This window comes from Scyliorhinus torazame, chromosome 4 (genome assembly GCF_047496885.1).
Source record: "Scyliorhinus torazame isolate Kashiwa2021f chromosome 4, sScyTor2.1, whole genome shotgun sequence".
Classification (NCBI taxonomy): domain Eukaryota; kingdom Metazoa; phylum Chordata; class Chondrichthyes; order Carcharhiniformes; family Scyliorhinidae; genus Scyliorhinus; species Scyliorhinus torazame.
Genome location: NC_092710.1, coordinates 276,477,739 through 276,500,625, shown reverse-complemented (window position 1 = coordinate 276,500,625; position 22,887 = coordinate 276,477,739). Strand labels below are relative to the sequence as shown.

The window sequence follows — 22,887 nt, the reverse complement described above, 5'->3', positions numbered from 1 at the left end:
ATAGCCAAACACACTAATTCCTGACAGTCAAACATCCCAGACACATGGAATTGAAACTCCATACAGCTTAACCTCTTTGTGCTGCCTGAGTGTAAAGTTCTACTCTCACTGTAGTCATGCTTCCCCAAGTGAGTGGATCTCTATTCCTTATGAGGCAGGGCGACAGCCTATTCCTCAGTCCCCCACTCTGCCCTTGCAGCCTGGCCTCTCATGGAACCCCATCCTAGAACCCCCCAGTGTTGACCCGCTATAGTCATCTCCTCCCACCAACTTTCCAGCTCCCACTAAGGATGGACATTTCCCCAGCGGCGATTTGAGCACAAGCCACCAGGGAGAACACAGGAACTGATACCTACATGCCAGCCTCCAGACCTCCTGAAGGGGTGCAAGGGGTGCCCTGAAATGAAGGTAAGGCCTATTAGCGACTCCCCCCGAATTGAACTTATCTGTTTCCTCTCCTGTGCACCCCATGCATTGAGGACCCTGGAGATTCATGGTTGCCTGAGTGCTCACCTCCGATATTCCTTCTTGGGAGGTGAGGCCGCCAGATTCATGTTTATGAAAACCTGCTGTAAATGGCAGCGGCGTAGTGCCATACCCGGCACCCGCTCAATATTCAAGCTGCACTGCTTCCCATTGTGTGAAACCCAAAACTACTCAGTTTTCCAATTGTGGGTTTACTAACATTTGATGCAACTTGACTTTTACATCTGATACTTCTCGCCATAATATTTAGCATTTCTTTAACTTTGTAATCCTGTTTTTAAGGTGTTGTGAACCTGGCCCTCTGTATTTGCACATGATCCAGGTTTTCCCTATTAATATTACTATGATTTTAAAACTTAAATGTACCATTACTCATTATTGGCACTGAGAAAAATCTGCCAATGATCATTTTTTTCTGCACTCTTTTTTCAAAGAGCCTTAAAAGCTCTTTTTGTTTCTCAGCATTATTTTGTGCCTCCCATTTCTGTAATGTCCTCAAATTTAAACACTAAATCCTCTAGCCCAATATCCAATTCACTGATAGGAACAGTGAACAGAATTATTTTGAGCAGAGAACCCTGTTAGATATTGCAAACCACTTCTGGAACTACCCAAACCCGAGCTGTCGCCAATTTAACAAAAAGATGGTAAAATGTAGAGCAGTCTGCATGCCCTCACCCTAATTGAGACCCTTATGTGACCAATTAATGGCTACTTAAGGGTCATTTCCCACCCCAGTCTTAATTTTGTGGTTGGGAGGAGAGGTTCAGGGATCGGGGATTGCATGTCTGGCATTTTCCTTGCTTGGTCTGGTATTCTCTCAGTATTACCTCAGAGATTCATTAGTGGCATTCTCAATGGTCTTATTTCATAGAATTTACAGTGCAGAAGGAGGCCATTCTGCCCATCAAGTCTGCACTGGCTCTTGGAAAGAGCACCCCTCTACCCAAGGTCCACACCTCCACCCTATCCCCATAACCCAGAAACCCCACCCAACACTAAGGGCAATTTATCATGGCCAATCCACCTAACCTGCACATCTTTGAACTGTGGGAGGAAACCGGAGCACCCGGAGGAAACCCATGCACACACGGGGAGGATGTGCAGACTCCGCACAGACAGTGACCCAAGCCGGAATCGAACTGGAGCTGTGAAGCAATTGTGCTATCCACAATGCTACCCTAATAATAACCTTTTATTGTCACAAGTATGAAGTTACTGTGAAAAGCCTCTGGTCGCCACATTCCGGCATCTGTTCGGGTAAGCTGGTATGGGAATTGAACCCGTGCTGCTGGCCTTGTTCTGCATCACTAACCAGCTGTCTAGCTCACTGAGCTAAACCAGCCCTATCTCATTATCTATGGCTAGGTGAAGTTAATGATCTTAGCCCTCAGAAAATAATAGTGCCTATTATTCATGAAGGCCAGATCCAGAGCCTAACAACGGATTATGACCGTGCCATAGTCAGGAGCCATGGGCTCACTGTACTCATTCCTAAAAAAGGAGAAAATCTTTGTGAAGCTCCATCTCCAAACTGAAGCAGTCATTATTTCCATTGTTCTTAGCCTTGCACAGCAGCGTGCAAATTGTTTTTCCATGACTTTCCAGCAGTACTCCCAAAAATGTACCGAATTAGAGATTCAACTTTATCCAGATGATCCATCTGCTCCTTACATACTATTCAAAGATAGGGATGGCATTTTTAAAATAAATGAGACAAGGCATTCAGTCCTTTTAACAGTAACAAAAAGTACTGTTACATGATAGTATAGATGAGTATAAATATGGAAATATGGTCAGGCAACAAAGCAATTGTAATCAGGAAGAATTCCCTTAAGAGTTCAGGAAACTGAAATAAAACAGACAAATTGATCTGTTAGTTTTCAACTCGGAGGAACAAAAGATTTACGGAAACAAACATTCCTTTTGTTACTATAAATGATCTCAGCTAACAATTTCTGATTTGTCGCCAGAGCTTCGAGACATGCCAGAAGGTGTAGCCTCAGACCCTGAGCAATTTGGGATTATGAAGCATGCCTCTCCTTTCTCAATAACACCTTTAATTTGTGTAGTACCTTTAATGTAATAAAACTGCCCAAGGTACTTCATAGATGTGTTGTGGGAAAGATTTGTCATTGATCCATAACAGGAAATATTAGGCCAGATGCCTAATAGCTTGGATGAAGAGATAGGATTGAATGAACATATTAAAGGAGGATAGCGAGGAGGTGATATAGGGACTGAATTCAACTATAGTGCCTCGGCAGCTAAAGGCAAGGAATGCTCAAAAGGCCAGAATTGGCGGAGTCCTGCAGGGGAAGTTTTGTACAGCTATGGGAGATTACAGAGTTAAGAAGGGACAAGGTGATAGACTTGAAAACAATGATGAGGATTTTAAAATCAAGGTGTTGCTTGACTGGGAATCCCCACCCGAACTAAAAGAAAATGGCTGCACGTACCCTGGTATTTCCCCCCCTCCAGTATCCGGCTTGATCTCTATCGCAGCAGCTATCCAGCCACTTCCCTGGGTTGTCAGCCACTCCCAGTGCTAAAAACGTAAAACTATAAAGCAAAACACCAACACTTGCACATGCATGCAAGTGAATTTTGCAACTTGGTTGTGCAAGCAGGTTTTATTTTAATCATTATCTGTATATTTAGAATAGCAGCATAAGTGACAGCTCAGATAAATGGCTGGTGCAGAGAAACGGTTTCCTGTAAAAGATGAATAAATGTAATTTTTATTATGGGGCAATTTATGTTAAAGAAACACGTTAGCAATGGTCTTAGATGGTGACATCTCTCTCTCTCTTCCTCTGACCAATTTGTAACAAAAAAACTGTTGTTGGATGCAATTTTATATTAGTTGAATTGGTATATGCTGTGTAGAAAGCATACTGAAGTACTGGTACATCCATGCTATCAGAAATCAAACAAGTTGGTTATTTTAATGAAATTTTTCATTTTCTTTTTTAAAGTGGAAGGACTTCCATTGTTGACAAGGAAGACAAAAATTCAAGCACAGTCCTCTTAAATGTGGCACTACAAAGTTCAAGAAGGGTTAAACTGACTCTTAGCCATCAATCATATAAATTATTTTCAGGTGTGAACATTTTTGTCACGTGAAAATAATGATCTAGGGAAAAGTATACAAACAGTATAGTGCTCATTGTCATTGTAACTAAACAGCAAGACTATGAGCGTATAGGTATTATGTAGGTTACACATCAAATACCTGTAAAACAATAAAAGGAAAAAAACGACCAAAGTGCAAAATCCACAGACTGCATTCAGATCTTTGCATTTTCTCATCAAATTACTTGTTTTCTTTAAAATTTTGAATGTAACTAATATGAAGGGCCCAGGTGAAAGTCAGCCTCAGGGGGGATAAAAAGCCCAATACCACAATTTTACCAGGGGCAGGGAGTTCAACCAGTGTCCCTACATTAAAGGCTCTATATAAATGCAACTTGTTGCCCCGGGCAACGTTCTACCTTTAACTCAGGAGTTCTTAACTTCTTTGCCCCCAAGGCCAGAAGGATTCCACAAACAACAAATTAATGATCATCCACATACCCATATAAAACACCACAATATCACCACATCCATGCCGTCTCCCCCGCAAAACAGTATTTTGCTTCTTTTTATGTACCTGATATGTAGGATCTTAAAAGCGCAATAATCGCTCTCCCTTCCCAAAAGAGGAACTTTCGAGGAACTATAAAGTTATAAAATTATAAAACTAAGAAACTTGTGAATCTCCAGCAATAGGAGTGTGTCACTCATGTTGGTTTAATCATGTGCCTTACCGTGTAGATGCCACTGATGATTAAACACCCCGTGTGTCTTGCAAAGAGCCGCAAGCTGCCTCCCTCCAATGATAAAACTGATTCTTACCATTGTCCCGAAATGTTTCGAACTGCTTGTTCCCTCCCATGAGTGTGGATCAAAGTCCCCAGATACTGGCCCCAAACTTAAGCTTTAGCTGAACCATTTCACTGCTGATGTCCACTTCACTTGCTTTATTTGTTCCTTCTAGGGCTGCTATCTCGGATCTAGCTAACATGCTATCGCACAGTGTGTAAATGCCACAAATAATAACAATCTCTCATTATTGTCGCAAGTAATAATAATGATAATAATCTTTATTGTCCCAAGTAGGCATACATTAACACTGCAATGAAGGTACTGTGAAAATCCCCTAGTCGCCACATTCCGGCGCCTGTTCGGGTACACTGAGGGAGAATTCAGAATGTCCAATTCACCTAACAAACACCTCTTTTTGGGACTTGTGGGAGGAAACCGGAGCAGATGGAGGAGACACGCAGACACGGAGAACATGCAGACTCCGCACAGACAGTGACCCAAGCGGGAATCGAACCCAGGGCCCTGGCATTGTAAAGCAACAATGCTAACCACTGTGCTACTGTGCTGCCCTGACAAGCATCAACCGTGCTACAGCCCTTGTGTATACCACTTTGTTTGGGCAGTCAGACAAAGGAGATGGTGGCCAAATGTAGGCAAAAAATACCCATCAGGTGAACAAGTAGATTTTACTTGTGTGTTGGATGGTGAAAATGGCAGCGGCAAGTATGGTATATTTTTGATTAGTATTGGAGAACCACTGGAAACGCTCATTGATCCTAGCTGAGAACCCTTAACCAACAGGCCTAAATATTAACTGATTGATCATTCATTTTGTGTTTGTGGCATCCTTCTGGCCACAAATTCGCAACCAGATTTGATCACGTAACAACAATTATTCTATTTTGGAATGTCCTGAGAAAGTAATAAGGCACAAGTTCTTCCTTCAAACTAAGAACTATAGGTGGAGTCATTAAAGAGAATGTTGGTTACAGTTACAGAAAACATGGGACTGAAAGGAACTGTAAGGGTGAGGAGAAGATGAAGATTCAGAGATTCGACAACTACACTGTAAAATCTTAACTGTGGATGAGGAAGGTCATTTGCTCTATCTGAGTTTATCCAAACAGAAAGAACACCCTAACGTACCAGCTAATTATTACTCAAATGATCTCAGAATTCTCATCTCTTTATTTCGCTTTGGAAATCCCTTCTATGGATTGATCATAGTGGGTGAAGAAATAATTATTATTCATCCTAAATTTGTCCTTACTAGTTTTATCCCTATCCCTGCTCTTAAAATTTTAAATATACAGATTTATCTTTTATATTCTTTTACTATTTTACTTATCTCTGTAACATCATCTTCTCAGCAACTCCTTTGAAGACTGAAAAGCCCAAGCTTAGAGTCATAGAATCATACAGCACAGAAACAGCCCTTCGGCCCACCATGTCTATGCTGACCATCAAATAGCAATCTATGCTAATCCCATTTATCGCAATTGGTACATAGCCTACTCTGCCTTGGCGATCTAAGTGCTCGCCCAGATGCTTCTTAAATGTTGAGAGAATACCTGCCTCCACCGCCTTCCCGGGCAGCGTGTTCCATATTTCCACCACCCTCTGGGTGAAAAAATGATTCCTCAGGTCCCCACTAAACCACTTATCCCTCGCCTTAAACCTATGCCCTCTGGTCTTAGACACCTCTGCCATGGGGATAAGATTCTTATAATCTACCCTATCTATGACTCTCATAATTTTGTACAGCTCTATCAGATCCCTCCTCGGCTTCCTCTTCTCAGGGAAAACAAACTCGGCCTATCCAGTCCCTACTCATAGCTGAAACCTACCATCCCAGGCAACATCCTGGTGAATCTCCTCTGTTTCCCCTCCAGTGCAATCACATCCTTCCAATGGTGCGGCGATCAGAACTGCACATCTGTGACCTAACCAATGCTTTATAAGGTTGCACCAAGACCTCTCTGCTCCTATATTCTGTTCCCCGGCTAAAGAAGGCAAGCATTCCATATGACTTCTTCACCACCCTATCTACCTGTGCTGCCACCTTCAGGGGTTCATGAACTTGTATACCAAGGTCTCTTTGTTCCTCAATACTCCCTAGGGGCTTACTGTTAATTTTGTATATCCTACCCTTATTAAACCTCCCAAAGTGCATCACTTCACACTAATCAGGATTATATTCCATATGCTCTGCCCAACTTATCAGCTGATCAATACCAGGCTGTAGCCTCCTCACTATCAACAACACCACCAATTTTCTGGTCATCTGCAAACTTGCTAATCATACGTACTACATTCACATCCAGGTCATTAATGTATATAACAAACAGCAAGGGTCCCAGCACCAAACCTTGGTCCCAGACTTCCAATCATAGAAGAAACCTTCCACCATCACCCTTTGCTTCCTGCTAACAAGCCAATTTTGGATCCAATTTGCCAACTTGCCTTGGATCCCATGGGCGCTAACCTTTTGGAGCAATCTTCAATATGGGACGTTGTCAAGGGTCTTACTGAAGTCCAAGTAAAACACATCAACTGCGCTACTCTCATCAACATATTTAATTACCCTTTTAAAAAAACTCAATTAAATTAGTTAGACAGGATCTCCCAGAGCAATCCCTGCCTTTCTAAGTGTTGATTAATCCTGTCCCTCAGAATTTTTTCCAATAATTTCCCTGCCACTGATGTTAGACTAACTGGCCCAGCCTATCCCTAGCTACCCTCAGTCATTTGACACTTTACCTGTGGCCACTGAAGATTTAAATACCTCAGGGCCACAACAATCTCTTCCCTTGCCTCTCAAAGCACCCTGGGATACTCTCATCAGACCCTGGTAATTTATGAACCATTATGCCGGGAAAAACATCTGATACCTCATCTAACCCTTTCCTGTAGCTCAGCTCTTTAACACGAGGCGTCAGGCACAAGTCAGCTTCAATGCCTGTGTCTTCCTTCTGTGTTCATGACCAGAACTGGTCACAGTACTTAAGGTATGGTCTGATCAGAACACTGCAGTTTGACTATGACTTACTCTGCCTTGTCTTCTACTGTCTGAGCTACAAAGTTAAAGAGGTGACTGGAGATTGTACTAAGGACCAGTGATCTGAATGGAGGAGTGGAATTATCAACAACAGAGTAAGCAGGACTTGATGAAGAATGGAACTGAGCACCGATAAATAGAAACTGAGTGGATGAGGGACAGAACTCTGGGAAATCCGAGTTAATATAGATAGAATAAAAGGATGAGGCATTAGCTACAGCACAAAGCAATGAAAGAGGTTAACTCAATAGCTTTGAAAATGACATCGCCAAAATAACATATGGTTATATGTTTAAACTGCACAGAATCAGACACTATCTAAGGTTTTGGAGATGTCCAAGGCAATGAAAGATGATTCATGAAAATGTTCAAGACCATAAGCAAAATAATCATGCTGAAAAACATACCGACAAATATGGGTTAGGTCAGAACTTTAAAAAATTATATAATGTGTGATGGCTATTTTTGCACCTTCCATAAACTTTAGCAAGTATAGATTAAAAGATGTTATTTTCAATAATATTTCCAGAACAAATAGATAGTTTGAAAGTAAGATTGGATTACCTGTCTTCGGAATAGGATGATCATTAACAAATTTCTAAGACAGACAGACATGTGGACTGAAAGAATGAAGAAATGGCATAAGACAGGGATGGATTTAAATGTACCTATTTGAAGGATGGTGGTGGAATACCATTGGGACCAGAAGTGATAATGCAAACAATCCAGCAGTGATAAAAACTTAAGATTGCCAAAAATGGTGCAATAGAACTAAGCAATGCAGGAGGTTCTTTACAAATACCATCACAATAAGAGTTCAGAACAGTTGGCCAAAAACATAAGCTTTCTCTTTGGGAGCTAGCAACTGCACCATCAACACAGAGAAGGAATGGAAATGAGAGTTTGCAGAAGTTGCCAGACAACTTTGGGAAGGGAACAGGTTGAGCAGCTGTTGGAAAGTCAAAAAGCCAGGAACACTTGCTTATTTTGAATGAAGACAACTATTGGAACATTAAGATGGAATTGCACTGTGAATACTGTGAAATAATGTTTGAAACTTTCGATAAAATAGCAGAAAACAGGAAACCAATATGTTTTATTGAATGCTGATCTCTAGATAAACATTTCCTCTGTCCATTGATGTTGCGATCATACCATCAATAAAATAACATTTATACTCTTACTTTCTCTCGGCTTTTGAGCTTTTAACTCCAACCTGTGCTGTTCGTGCTCTCGTTTGAGTATTTCTTCACACACTCGCTCATGTTCTTGTAGTTCCTTGTCTTGTCCCTTGTCTTGTCTTGGACGATCCGTCCATTCCAGGGTCTCACTGTCAAGTTGCTCTTGCGTCTATAAGAAATTTGTTATAACAAGCATTATTTATAGCATTAAAATTCCAAAGGTGTACAATGCATTCATTGTCCACCGTTTTGATCCAATGAGTGATTGTGCAAACGCTAGTGCTTATTCTCCAATTTCACATTTGCACTGTGAAGCACCGTCTAGTTTCCTACAGACTGAGAAATGGGTCAAAAATAAACTGATAAAGCAATGAAATAAATCAGCAGACAACTCTTACATTATATAGAAGCCAATGTAAGAAGCCAATTAGGGGCTGGTTTAGCTCACTGGGCTAAATCGCTGGCTTTTAAAGCAGCACGGTTCAATTCCCGTACCAGCCTCCCCGAACAGGCGCCGGAATGTGGCGACTAGGGGCTTTTCACAGTAACTTAATTGAAGCCTACTTGTGCCAATAAGCGATTTACATTTCATTTCATTTCAAGATTGACAGAACCTCAAGTAAAATTGTTGTTTTAAAAACAGAGAAAAGTAATATACCTGGGGAGGATTGTGGTTTCGATGTAATCTGCTCTACCCTGGGAGGCCAAACACAGATTGGGTGAAGACTTTGCGGAACACCTCCGTTCAGCCCACAAGCATAACCCTGAGCTTCTGGTCGCCTTGTCATTTTAATTTGCCATCTTGCTGTAAAGCTGACGTCTCTGCTCCTGCAGTTTTCCAATGAAGCTCAATGTATGCTCATATAACAGCAACTCATCTTTTGATTAGCAACTTTACAGCTTTCCAGAATCAACAATTGTTCAAACAAATTGTTCAACAATTTTAAACTATAATTTCTTCCCTTGTTTTGTTTCCTTTTTCTTTGCATGTTTTGATTTTCCTCCAATTTATTTCATGTTTTTTGCTTTTGATGGTAGTCGTGTCTCCTTTTGTCATTCACCTCCCCTTTAGTTCCATTTTATAAAATGACCCTCAAAACCTAAATATACCAATTTATCTTTTTTATATTGTTTATCATCTTACACATCACTATAATAACATTATCTCTATAATTAATTTTGGTACATTTATTTACAGATTTCAAGCTTAGAACTCTTTATCGCAACAACCACAGTTGGCATCTATTTATATGGGTAATAATGAATCCCCAGTTATTTCACACAACCTGTGAACAATTAAACACGATTGATTTCAATCTAATGAATTGAAAATGGTAAATCTGCTTGTACTTCAACTGCATCAGATCAGAATGCAATAACAGGGCATTCAGAAAGTCAAAACGCAATCCATCAGTCAGCACGGTTTTTGGGGTAATTTATTAGATTGGATAGAAGACTGGCTAACCGACAGAAGACAGAGTCGGGATAAATGGGTCTTTTTCTGGTTGGCAACATGTAACTAGTGAGGTGCCATAGCGTTCAGTCCTCGGGGCCCCAACTGTTTATGATATATATTAATGACTTGAATTGAAGGATAGAAGGTATTGTAGACAAATTTGCAGGTGACACTAAAATAGGTGGGATAGTAAGTTGCCACGAGGAAATAAGAAATTTACAAATAGATAGGTAAATGAGTGAGCCAATATTTGGCAGATGGAATTTAATGTGGATAAGTGCGAGGTTAATAGTAATAATAATCGCTTATTGTCACAAGTAGGCTTCAATGAAGTTACTGTGAAAAGCCCCTAGTTATCCATTTTGGTCAGAAAATGGAAAGACAACTTATTATTTAAACGGAGAGAAACTTCACAGTGCTTTGGTGCAGAGGGATATGGGTATCCTCGGGCATGAGTCGCAGAAAACTAGTCTGCAGGTTCAGCAGATAATAACGAAGGCAAATGGAATTTTGGCCTTTATAGCTAAAGGGATAGAGTATACAAGTAGGGAAATGTTGCTGCAAATGTACAAGGCATTGGTGAGACAGTATCTGGAGTATTGTGTACAGTTTTGGTCCCCTTATTTGAGGAGGGATGTAGTGCATTAGAGGCAGTTCAAAGGAGGTTCACTAGATTGATTCCAGAGATGAGGGGCTTGTGTTATGAAGAGAGATTGATTTTTTGATTTGTTTTAATTTATTATTGTCACATGTATTAGTGTACAGTGAAAAGTATTGTTTTTTGCATGCTATACAGACAACGCATACTGTACATAGGGAAGGAAGGAGAGACTGCAGAATGTAATGTTACAGTCATAGCTAGGGTGTAGAAAAAAGATCAACTTAATACGAGGTAGGTCCATTCAAACGTCTGATGGCAGCCGGGGACAAGCTGCTTAGACCGATACTCTCTTGCGTTTAGAAGAATGAGAGGAGATCTAATTGTATATAAGATGATAAACAGTATTGACAAAGTAGATGTAGAGTGGATGCTTCCTCTTGTGGTGCAATCTAGAACGAGAGGTCATTATTTTAGGATAAGGGGTAGCAGATTAAAAATAGAGATGAGGAGACAGTACGTCTCTCAAAAAGTCGTGAATCTGTGGAATTAACTACCCCTAAAGAGCAGTGGATGGCAGGACTTTGCGTAAATTTAAGGAGACAGACAGATTTTTAATTAGTCATGGGTTGAAGGGTTATGGAGAACGGGCAGGAAAGTGGAGTTGAAGCCGAGAGGAGATCAGCCATGATCGTATTGAATGGCGGAGCAGGCTCGCGGAGCTGAATTGCCTACTCCTGCTCCTAATTCTTATGTTTTTAATGTTCAGAGCTGAGTAGTCGGGAATGTAACAAGCAAAAGTTTAAAAAGTAGCAGGAAAATCACCAGAAAATTATGCTGATAAAAAAATCCAATGTTGAATGACCACTCAGGAAAACGTTACACTGAAAGGGAACCAATACAATTGTCCAGTCATTTTCAAAATGTTTTCATCCACAATTCCTCCCGCTAAACAACCAATGTCAAACTTAATACCAGGATTATAACTTGTTTTAATACACTAACAACTTGTATTTATGTAACACCTTTGATGTGACAAAACATCCAAGCATTTAGAAAGTACTGCTTTGCAATAATATGATTAAGCACAGCTAGAAGCCATAACTTCGGACTATCAACACGGAGGTTGGCCTGACCAATTTGCAAAGCTGTAATTGCTACTGATGTGAGTGTTGGGTTGGTTTGGGACAATTATCTGGTAGATATGCCCACTACTAGTTTAATTAGGCACTGCAGGTCAAAGATAACTTGTAGATAAAGATATAATTTTATAGTCTTTTATTTTACTCATTGCACACTTGGCTGGAGGATTGCAACAACTCTGAAAGCGCAGGATCTATTACTGAAGGAGAAATTGGAGTGCAGAGTGAAAAGCTGCAAATCATAATGGTAGAAACATGAGGAATTAGGACAAAGTGTTGGAGATAAAGCAGCAACTATTACACTAATGTATACTATAACTATACAATGTATACTAAAAAGGGCCATTCTATATGAAACTCGGAACTGTAAAGGAGCAGAGAGATCCAAGGATACAAATCATTTAAAAAATTGTAGCCAGATACAAAAAGAACCAGCAGGCTAACTGGATTGTTTGCCTTTATCTCGAACAGGTTGAAATACAAGAAGTTAGTTATGAATCAGTTGTACAGAACCAAAGTCAGAATACATCTGGAGTACTGCTTCAATTTGTGGCACCGTGCCTCGGGAAACCTTGGTGGGGTTAAATCCAGATTCACCCGAATGATACCAGGGTTAGAAGTTAAATTAGGAGGACAGATTGCATAAACCTGGCTTCTACTGCTTTGAGTACAGAAGATTGAAGGATGATCTGATCAAGGTGGTTAAGATGTTAGAGGGATTGGTGGTGGGAAATCAAGATCAAAGGCACATTATCTTAAAAACAGATCTAGTCCATTCAATGCTGGGGACTAAATATTCAGGAGGGATGGGGAACTTGGTACCCATGATTCATTGAAGACATTCGGAATCATGCAGAGGAGAGAAAAAAACCAGGTCAGCCATGATCTTACTGAATGGCCTACTCCTGTTCTTAAGTCCGATGTTCTCATGATCTGCTGAGTATTTGCAGCACTTTAGTTTTACTTCAGATTTCCAGCTTCTGCAGTATTTTGCTCAGTCCAAGAATATGTTTCTGCAATATATCGCTGCATACATTTGGTGGCTGATCCCCAATCTCACTTTATCCGTACATTATTTTTCTCCATCTCTGTACTATTCCTCTGGTTTCCAGTTACAATCCGTCAATCTGTACTGCTAGTCTCCCTTTGGATAATTTCTCCCTTTGTCTCCAACAGTTCTCTCTCTTCACTGGATTTCTCTCTATATATATTTATTTCTCCATCTTGCACCTAATCACCATCTTGCGCGGATCAGCTGGCAGGGGTATTCGCAGACATCGTCAACCTCTCTTTACAACAATCTGAGGTCCCTATCTGCTTCGAGAAGACGACCATCATCCCTGAACCAAAGAAAAGCCAAGCAGCGTGCCTTAATGACTATCGTCCAGTGGCTCTGGCATCCATCATTATGAAGTGCTTTGTAAGGTGAGTCATAGAACAGACAGCCTCCCGGATTGCCTTGTTCCACTACAGTTCGCCTACCCCTGCAACAGGTCCACAGCAGACGCCATCTCCCTGGCCCTGCACTCAACACTGGAACACCTAGATAACAAACACACCCATGTCAGACTCCTATTTATTGACTACAGCTCAGCCTGCAACACTATTATTCCTACAAAATCATCTCCAAACTCTGTGACCTGGACCTCGGCTCCTCCCTCTGCGACTGGATCCTGAACTTCCTAACCCACAGACCACAATCAGTAAGGATAGGCAACAACACCTCCTCCACGATCATCCTCAACACCGGTGCCCCACAGGGCTGTGTCCTCAGCCCCTTACTATACTATGACTGTGTGGCTAAATTCACTTTCAACTCGATTTTCAAATTTGCTGATGACACCACCGTAGTGGGTCGGATTTAAAACAATGACAAGACAGAGTACAGGAATGAGATAGAGAATCTGGTGAACTGCGACGACAATAATTTCTCCCACAATGTCAACAAAACGAAGGAGATTGCCATTGACTTCAGGAAGCGTAGAGGAGAACATGCCCCTGCCTACATTAATGGGAACGAAGTAGAAAGGGTCGAGAGCTTCAAGTTTTTAGGTGTCCAGATTACCAACAAACTGTCCTGGTTCCCCCCCATTCCAACACTATAGTTAAGAGAGCCCACCAACAACTGTACTTTCTCAGAAGACTAAGAAATTTGGCATGTCAGCTATGACTCTCACTAACCTTTACAGGTGCACCATTGAAAGCATTCTTTCTGGTTGTATCACAGCTTGGTATGGTTCCTGCTCTGCCCAAGACCGCAGGAAACTACAAAAGGTTGTGAATGTAGCCCAGTCCATCACGCAAACCAGCCCCCCATTGATTGACTCGGTCTACAATTTCCACTGCCTCGTAACGGCAACCAGCATAATTAAGGACCCCACGCACCCCGGACAGACTCTCTTCCACCTTCTTCTGTCAAGAAAAAGATACAAAAGTTTGAGGTCACGTACCAACCGACTCAAGAACGGCTTCTTCCACCTCAGAGCCCCCAATGGGGGAATCCGGGTTGAAACGGTTCCTTGATGGACTGGACATACCAGTCATGGGGGAGGGCAGAAAACGGGGCCGGGAAGCACCACTAGCACTGGGAGAGTATTAGCTCCATGCAGGCGGGGAAGGCGCCGGGACCCGACGGGTTCCCGGCTGACTTCTACAAAAAATTTGCGACAGCACTGGCCCTGCACCTGCGGGAGATGTTCACAGACTCGCTAGCACAGGCCTCAATCTCGCTGATACCTAAGAAAGATAAAGAGCCAACGGAATGTAGGTCATATAGACCTATCTCACTGCTGAACGCAGATGCCAAAATACTGGCCAAAATCCTAGCCAAAAGGCTAGAAGACTGAGTACCGTGGTCGCAGGGGACCAGACGGGCTTTGTCAAAGGTAGAAAGCTCTCCTCGAACATCAGGCACCTGCTGAACGTGATAATGACCCCCTCCGGGGAGAGACTACCAGAGGTAATCGTCTCCCTAGACGCAGAAAAGGCCTTCGACAGGGTCGAATGGAAATACCTTAGAGGTGCTGGAGCAGGTCGGGCTTGGAACAGGGTTCACCTCCTGGGTAAAATTCCTATACAACGCTCCCATGGTGAGCATACGGACCAACAACACCAACTCCCGATACTTCCAGCTGCACAGGGGCACCAGGCAAGGATGCCCACTGTCCCCGCTGCTGTTCACTCTAGCGATCGAGCCACTAGCAATTGCGCTCAGAGCAGCAAAAAGCTGGAGGGGGATCCGAAGGGGCAGCAGAGAGCAGAGTCTCACTCTATGCAGCTGACCTGTTCGTCTACATCTCGGACCCACAAAGCAGCATGGACGGAATCATTGCGCTCCTGAAAGAGTTTGACGCCTTCTCGGGCTACAAACTCAACTTGAGCAAAAGCGAGATCTTCCCTAACGTGACTGCCGTTTAAACAAGCCCGACACAAATTCCGCTACCTGGGGATCCAAACAGCCCATGACTGGAAAGGGATCCACAAATGGAACATCACCAGTCTGACAGAGGAAGTAAAAAAGGACCTGCAAAGATGGAACCAACGCGGGGAGAGTCCAGACGATCAAAATGAACGTACTGCCCAGGTACCTCTTCCTACTTAGATCCATTCCGATCTACATCCCCAAGGCCTATTTCAAAGCACTAGACAAACTAATCATGGAGTTCGTATGGAGGGGCGGGTGGAAGAATGCTAGGATCCCAAAGAAGGTCCCACAAAAAACAAAATCTGAGGGGGGGGGGCTAGCCCTCCCAAACCTATAATTCTACCACTGGGTGGCAACGGCCAAGCGAATAAGGGGATGGATCAAGGAGCCAGAAGCCGAGTGGGTGCGCACGGAAGAGGCTTCCTGCATGGGGACCTCCCTCCGGGCCCTCGCCACGGCGGCACTCCCATCCCCACCCAAAAAACACTCCAGCAGCCCAGTGGTGATAGCCACCCTCCAGTCCGGGAACCAACCACGGCAGCAATTTGGCCTGACCAAAATGTCGGACAAAGCTCCCATCTGCAACAACCATGGGTTCACACCAGCGCTGACTGACGCCACCTTCAAAAAGTGGGGACAGGACGGAGGGACACTGGCAGTCAGGGACCTATACACGGACGGCAGGATCGCAACACTGGATGAACTAACAGAGAAATTTCAGCTAGCCAGGGGGTACCTGCAACTCAAAAACTTCCTACGCATGGAGACAAGGATGTACCCACAACCGCCATGACAGACATTACTGGAAGAGTTACTGGATGCAAGCACACTAGATATGCACGTCCTCCCCGTGTCTGCATGGGTTTCCTCCGGGTGCTCTGGTTTCCTCCCACAGTCCAAAGATGTGCGGGTTAGGTAGATTGGCCATGCTAAATTGCCCGTAAGTGTCCAAAAAGGTTAAGTGGGGGTTACTGGGTTACGAGGATAGGGTAGATATGTGGGCTTGAGTAGGGTGCTCTTTGTAAGGGCTGGTGCAGACTCGATGGGCCAAATGGCCTCCTTCTGCACTGTAAATTCTATGATAAAGGAAACTGTAGCGGCATGTATGACCGACTGGTAGAAAGAGCCGACACCGTACTGGACGCAACAAGAAATAAATGGGAGGACCTGGGGATTGAAATAGGGTGGGGACTCTGGAGTGAAGAACTGCATCGGGTCAACTCCACCTCCATGTGCGCAAGGCTCAGCCTGACGCAACTAAAAGTGGTACATAGAGTCCACTTAACAAGAATCCATATGAGTAGGTTCTTCCCGGAGGTGGAGGATAGATGTGAACGGTGCCAAGTAGGCCCAGCCAACCACGCCCACAATGTTCTGGTCTTGCCTCAGTTTTGCGGGGTACTGGACAGCCTTCTTCGAGGCAATGTCCATAGTAGTGGGGATGAAGGTGGAGCCATGCCCAAAAGTGGTGGTCTTCGGGGTATCAGACCAGCCAGATCTATTCCTGGGGTGGAGGGATGAACGCCCTTGTCTTTGCCTCCCTGATCGCCCGCCGTGGAATCCTGTTTGGCTGGCGGTCAGCAGCACCGCCCAAAGCTGCAGACTGGCTGTCCAACCTCTCAGAATCTCTCCAAATGGAGAAAATCAAATTCACCATCCGAGGGTCAGACGACGGCTTCCACAGAACGTGGGAACCATTCACCCAATTGTTCAACGTGGGAACCATTCACCCAATTGTTCCGGGACCTGTTTGTGGCCAACGAACAAGCAGAAGAATAGCCAGGTAGCCAAGAATCAGGGGAAAGTAGCCAAGGCATGAGAGGGATAGACCGGGAGAGAGAAGGGGGACGATGACGACCGCTAAACCTAAAAGGAAAGAAAGGCGAACCACAGAAGGTGGGGGGGGGGGAAAGAGTGAAGAGACAGGGTAAAATAGAGGAGAACCAGGGAGGTTGGGGGGGGGGGAAATGATAGCTGGAAGGAGGGCATGGGAAACGATAACAAACTTGGCATCTACAGGAACAGAGAGCAAGGAGAATCCAGGCGAAAGACGGGACGAACGGCTGAAGCAAAGGTGAGCGCGAGACGACAACGGCAGCGAAACCCGTCTGGGAAAAACAAGTGACAACACCAACACCAGATCCATTTGAGTATTGCCCTCTGTAATTGTTTCTCTGGCACCCAAATGTATATCTACCTCCCCAGTCTAAACACAAGAGAGTATCGGTCTAAGCAGCTTCTCCCCGGCTGCCATCAGACTTTTGAATGGACCTACCTCGTATTAAGTTGATCTTTTCTCTACACCCTAGCGTTGTCTGTAACATTACATTCTGTAGTCTCTCCTTCCTTCCCTATGTATGGTATGCGTTGTCTGCACAGCATGCAAGAAACAATACTTTTCACTGTATACTAATATATGTGACAATAATAAATCAAATCTGTGTAGCTCTCTAATCCTTATTTTCATCCATTCATTCTCTCGCTTGGATTATAAAATCTCTGACTCACTATGAACACCACCAGCACAGAATGCCTAATAATGTTAAATAATATTTATAAAGCGAGTCTGATGAATAAGTTATAAATGATTTCACAAAGAAAATTCCTCTACATCCGAATATCTGCCTAAAAGGCCAGTGAAACAGTACAATATGTCAATGCTTTAATATATGATGTCACATTGTGACATTATCAGGGCTCACACCCACAGTTTTCCCACATCACACATGCTATCGAACATGAAGAGTCAGGTTAAACCAATCTGAAATATATTAACAGCTAGCTGAGCAAAAATGTTGAAGAGGCTTGCGCATTTTATTCTTGAGGAATGGACTGCAGTATACGATGAACAAAAAGACATTCCCAATGCTAAGAGTTTCTTCAGTAAGTAGGTGAGCTCTGCATACTAGGAAACCTGTAGAAATAATTTCCTATCTGTGCTGTTAGCTAATCTTAGCCTGGTCAGCAGTAGAGGGCATGACGATTGGCCTCAGCACTCCTGAGTAGGGATTAATCAGGATTCCTACTCACTATTCAGTGACCTCAAGTGTGATTGTGCATAAATAAACATCAAATGAGGAAAATATTAGGCTCAATGATGATGCAGGAAATGCCTCATGAAACTGTTGACGCTCATGGGGACGAGTCACAATGATGAAAGCTGACAGACGAGCTGCCAAGAGTGGACTGGATACAACTATAAGAAGGAAAAACTGTGTCAAAGAAGTGGGTGACAGTGCAGCATGGCGGCACAGTGGCTAGCACTGCTGCCTCACGGCATCGAGGTCCCAGATTCGATCCCAGCCCTGGGTCACTGTCCATGTGGAGTTTGCACATTCTCCCTGTCTGTGGGTTCGCCCCCACAACCCAAAGATGTGCAGGGTAGGTGGATTGGCCACGCTAATTTGCCCCTTAATTAAAAGAAAAGTGCGAAACATTCAAAGGTGAAATTCTACATGACCCCATAAAGAAAAAGGGCGGTACTGCCAAATCTAGAGCCCCCTGCTTGTCCAGTGCCATAGAGGCCAAGATGAAACAGAAAAGAAAGACTGTCAAAAGCCTAGAGGAGTATAAGGTATGGTAAAGTAAAGTCGCCATCGCCCCTTTGAAGGGGAGAGCTGACTGGTGGTGGTTTAACCTGAGGATCACCACACCACAGGCGAGGGGCAAGGTTGAGAAGGCGGGCCTCCTGAATAACCTCAGCCGATATGGGAATTGAACCCGTGCTGCTGGCCTTGTTCTGCATCACAAACCAGCTGTCTAGCCCACTGAGCTAAACAGGCCCCCCCTCCTGAGGAGTATAGAAAGTACAGGGGTGAAGTAAAAATGCAAATTAGGAAAGCAGAGAGAGGATATGAAAAAATAATGGCAAGCAAAATCAAAGAAAATCCTAAGATATTTTACCAATACATTAAGAGCAAGGGAATAAATAAAGAAAAGGTAAGGCCTATGAGAGATGTACAGGGTAATTTGTGGGTTGATTCAGAAGGTGTAGGCAGGGTTCTCAAGGAGTATTTTGTCTCTATCTTCACTAAGGAGATAGACATCGAAGACATTCTAGTGAGAGAGGAAGTACTGGAGGAATTGCATTATTGAAGATGGAAAAATCACTGGGGCCAGATGGATTGCGAATGCAGATAAGGTGACCAAAACTACACACAATATTCCAGGTGTGGCTTCACCAAGGCTATGTATAATTTCAACAAGACATCCCTGCTCCTGTACTCGAACCCTCTCACTCTGAAGGCCAGCATACCATTTGTCTTCTTTATGGCCTGCTGTACCTGAATACTTAATTTCAGCGATTGGTGTACGAGGACTTCCAGGTCTCGTTGTACACTCATCTCTCTCAATGGGCTAGGAGTGGGGCCGCGAGGAACTCGGGGGGCGTGACGCGAAAGCAGCGTCGTAAGCACGCGACGCCCGAATGACGCCGCGCAGCGCCATAAAGGGCGCGATCCGCACACGGAAGGACCCAGGAGGAGGAGAGATGGCTGAGCCCCGACGAGCCGCAGGACACGGACCTGGACACCCTCCTCGATGAGGTTGAACAACGAAGGGCCACCCTTTGCCCAAGACGTGGGCATCGCCAGCCGTCCAGCACGATGAAGCGCGGCTGGCGTGACGTTGGCCCCGCTGTGAGGCACACCCCCCGGTCCAGGGAGCAGTGTAGGAAAAAGCTGCACGACCTCACTAGGGCTGCCAGGGTAAGTGCCACGAGGGCACCCCCGGGTCACAACACCTTCCTCTCTTCTCCTCCCCCCCCCCCCCCCCCCCCCCCCACACGGTGCACAACATTGTACTCGACCCACATGAGCACCGCAACCCCCTGGAGAGATGCCAAGGCGTGGCTCCAACACTCTCCTCACCCAACATTAATATAGCCTATATCTGCACGCCCTGATGATACCCGCCTAATTGTGATGCTTTATCCAATCCCCCCTGCACAGGACAAGACAGCTCACAACCATCGTGAACATCTGAGAACCGGAGGGGGTTCACCTATGCTGCACCCCCTAAACGTTCACGAGCAGAGGGTCCTGGGCCTTGCTGGGGGATCCGCCACCCGGGAGGTCGCGCCATGCCAGGTCGGAGGCGCAGAAGCAAGCGAGACAACCTTGCATGTCCTCTCCCCTCCCCCCACCCCCTCAGCCCGTCATCGTCCCCCTCACACTCTGGCCACTGCACCCCCGATCCCCTCCCCCCTCACACTCTGGCCACTGCACCCTCGATCCTCTCCCCCCTCACACACTGCCCCCACCACCACCATACACCCGGCCCAGCGTGTCTACCGAACCCCATATCGTTGTGATCCCCAGGGCCAGCCGCTGAACGCCCAGGGTCGGCTCGGCCAAGACACAGCCGACCATCTGCAACCTCAACCCAGGGATGCACGCCAGAGGGTGGCAGGAGGGCCATCCTCTCAGTCTGGGACGCTGGAGGGGGACGCACAGAGACAATACTGAGGGGCACAGGACGGACAGTGACAAAAGTGATGGCCGTGCATTGCCTGAAGGTAGGGCCATGTGCCACGACGGGGACAGGACGGGGACAGTGGACGGTGACAGAGGACGGCCACACAGTCCACGGAATCACCTGGAGCGGAACATGACATGGGCCACATGCACCCTGCGCCGGGCCATGAGGGGGACCAGGACACACCAGACTTCTTTACAGACGATGACCTAGAGCTAGCGGCACTGCTGTCTCCCACACCATCCACCATCGCAGAGACACTCACCTCGGTTGGACAAATAAGTGATGAGGCTCTCGGGTCACGGTCTGGTGCGCACCACACAGCCGAGCCGGTACAGCAGGTGGAGTTTGGAGCAGCTGAGGGGCTGGTCGGTCAGAGGGCAGCCCAGGCCCAGCAACCAGCTGTCGCCCAGACGGTTCCCAGGTTCCTGGATGTACTTGACCCACCCGATGCATGTGGACACCCAGGGACTGAATAACGGGATGAGGGCCATCTTCAGGACCTGCACACGCAGTTGGTGGAGTCCATTCGCGTCCAGGAGCAGGGAGTGGTGCTGCTCATCGCAGCCACCCAGGCCGACATTGCACGGGTGGCGTCCGCGGTGGAGGCAATGGGTGAAACGGTTTTGGCCATTGGCCAGGTTCTGCAAGGCGTTGGATGACACATGCACGTGAAGCCCATGGCCCAGGAGAGGGCTGCCCTCGCACAGGTAGCCATGCGCCAGAGCCAACACGACATTGCCGCCGCTCTCCAGGCCCTGGCCGAGTCTCACCATGCCATGGCCCGGTCCCAGCAGGCCATGGCACAGTCCCACCAGTCAGTCGCGGAGAGCATAGACCGCCTGGCGCACGTGATGGATGGCGTAGCGCACTCACAGGTTGAGATAGCACAGTCCCTGGCAGGAATGTCGCACTCCCTGGGCTCCGTCTCTGCGAACATTCGGACCATGGTCGATACCGCTGCAGGCCTCCAGGACTGGCAGCGCCAGGTGTCGGTGGTGCGACGGGGCATGTCTCCGATCGCACCTCCGTCCAACAGTGAGGCCCGGGGGCCACCGGGCTCCCCGAGGGAGGTGGTGGTTCTGGGGCCCGTCCCATTCCCTCCATTAAGGGACGTCCCGGTACACTCGGCCTCCCCACGTTCCGTCCCTGGCGCATCTGGTGGGGAGCGGGCAGGTCAGGGTGGTACCATGCCATCCAGCACGCCCGCAGAGCAGCCTGGCCCATCGAAGCTGGGCCGCCACAGGAAATGCGTGCCAACGGGGAGCCATGTCGCAGGGCGTTATTCTCAGCAGTCCACCCCCACTCTTGCTGTACCATCTGGGGAGCCACCTAGACGTAGTGGTAGGGCCCGTAAGGCAAAGAAGTTAGAAACAAAGTAAGTTGGCATGGGTGCAGGGCACAGTTTAATTGTAGGGGGTTGGGTATCTGTATGTGAATGTCACAATTAAACTCACTGTTGCACTTAACTTGTAAGACTCTGTGCAATGTCCGGTACCAGGGGGCTCGTGAGGGTGACCGAGTGGTACTGGGGTCTATGGACGGTTCAACGTCGGTGCCGGATGTGCTGTCCCTTTTCTCCCCAACCTCCCAAAATCGGACACCGTAGTCCTCGGCACTCCGACGCCAGGTACCCCACACGGGTAATTGATGAAGTGTCCGTGACGAACGCTGTGACCACCGGTATGGATGGTTCAGCTATAGCCATGAGTCAGACCTTGGCTGGCGAATCTGAGCTCCACTCATCGCAGAGCGGGCTGTCATCATTCAACATGGCACTGATCACAACCGCTTACACAATCATCAATGTAGTGCAATCCCGTAGTGTCGCAGTGGTAAGGTGATGTGGAATTGGTGCCGTGTGCGCGGTGCGGAGGTACGGGGGTGCTGTGTGGTGCCCGTGTGCAGGACTGGCGGTGCAAGTGGCAGTGTTCAGCGAATCCCTCCCCACGGTGCGTGAACCGCGCGGCCACCAACGCGTCGCGTGAACCGTGCGGCCACCAACGCGTCGCGTGCCCGCTGTCCTCGACGGTGCTGTCTTGCAGCCTCCTGGACGTAACCAGCACCCAGCCCGTGTCTGTGTCCTCCACCCCTCTCCTCACCCTGATGCACGCCATCCTCCTCCTCCCCTTCGTTTGCGATAGCTCCGGTGTCATCGGGTCCTCCCTCCCACTCCTCCACCAGGGCATCTCCCCTCTAC

General features: G+C 46.1%; 1 protein-coding gene across 3 annotated transcripts in view; it reads right to left on the bottom strand.

The window, feature by feature from the left end:
* The window catches only part of lca5 (lebercilin LCA5), a 201,824-nt gene that overhangs the window by 49,029 nt on the left and 129,908 nt on the right, over positions 1 to 22,887 (bottom strand). For all 3 annotated transcript variants that reach the window (XM_072499819.1, XM_072499817.1, XM_072499818.1), the window contains exon 7: positions 8,596 to 8,761. In XM_072499819.1, the coding sequence (XP_072355920.1) occupies positions 8,596 to 8,761 (166 nt within the window). The remainder of the gene's footprint in view (positions 1 to 8,595; positions 8,762 to 22,887) is intronic.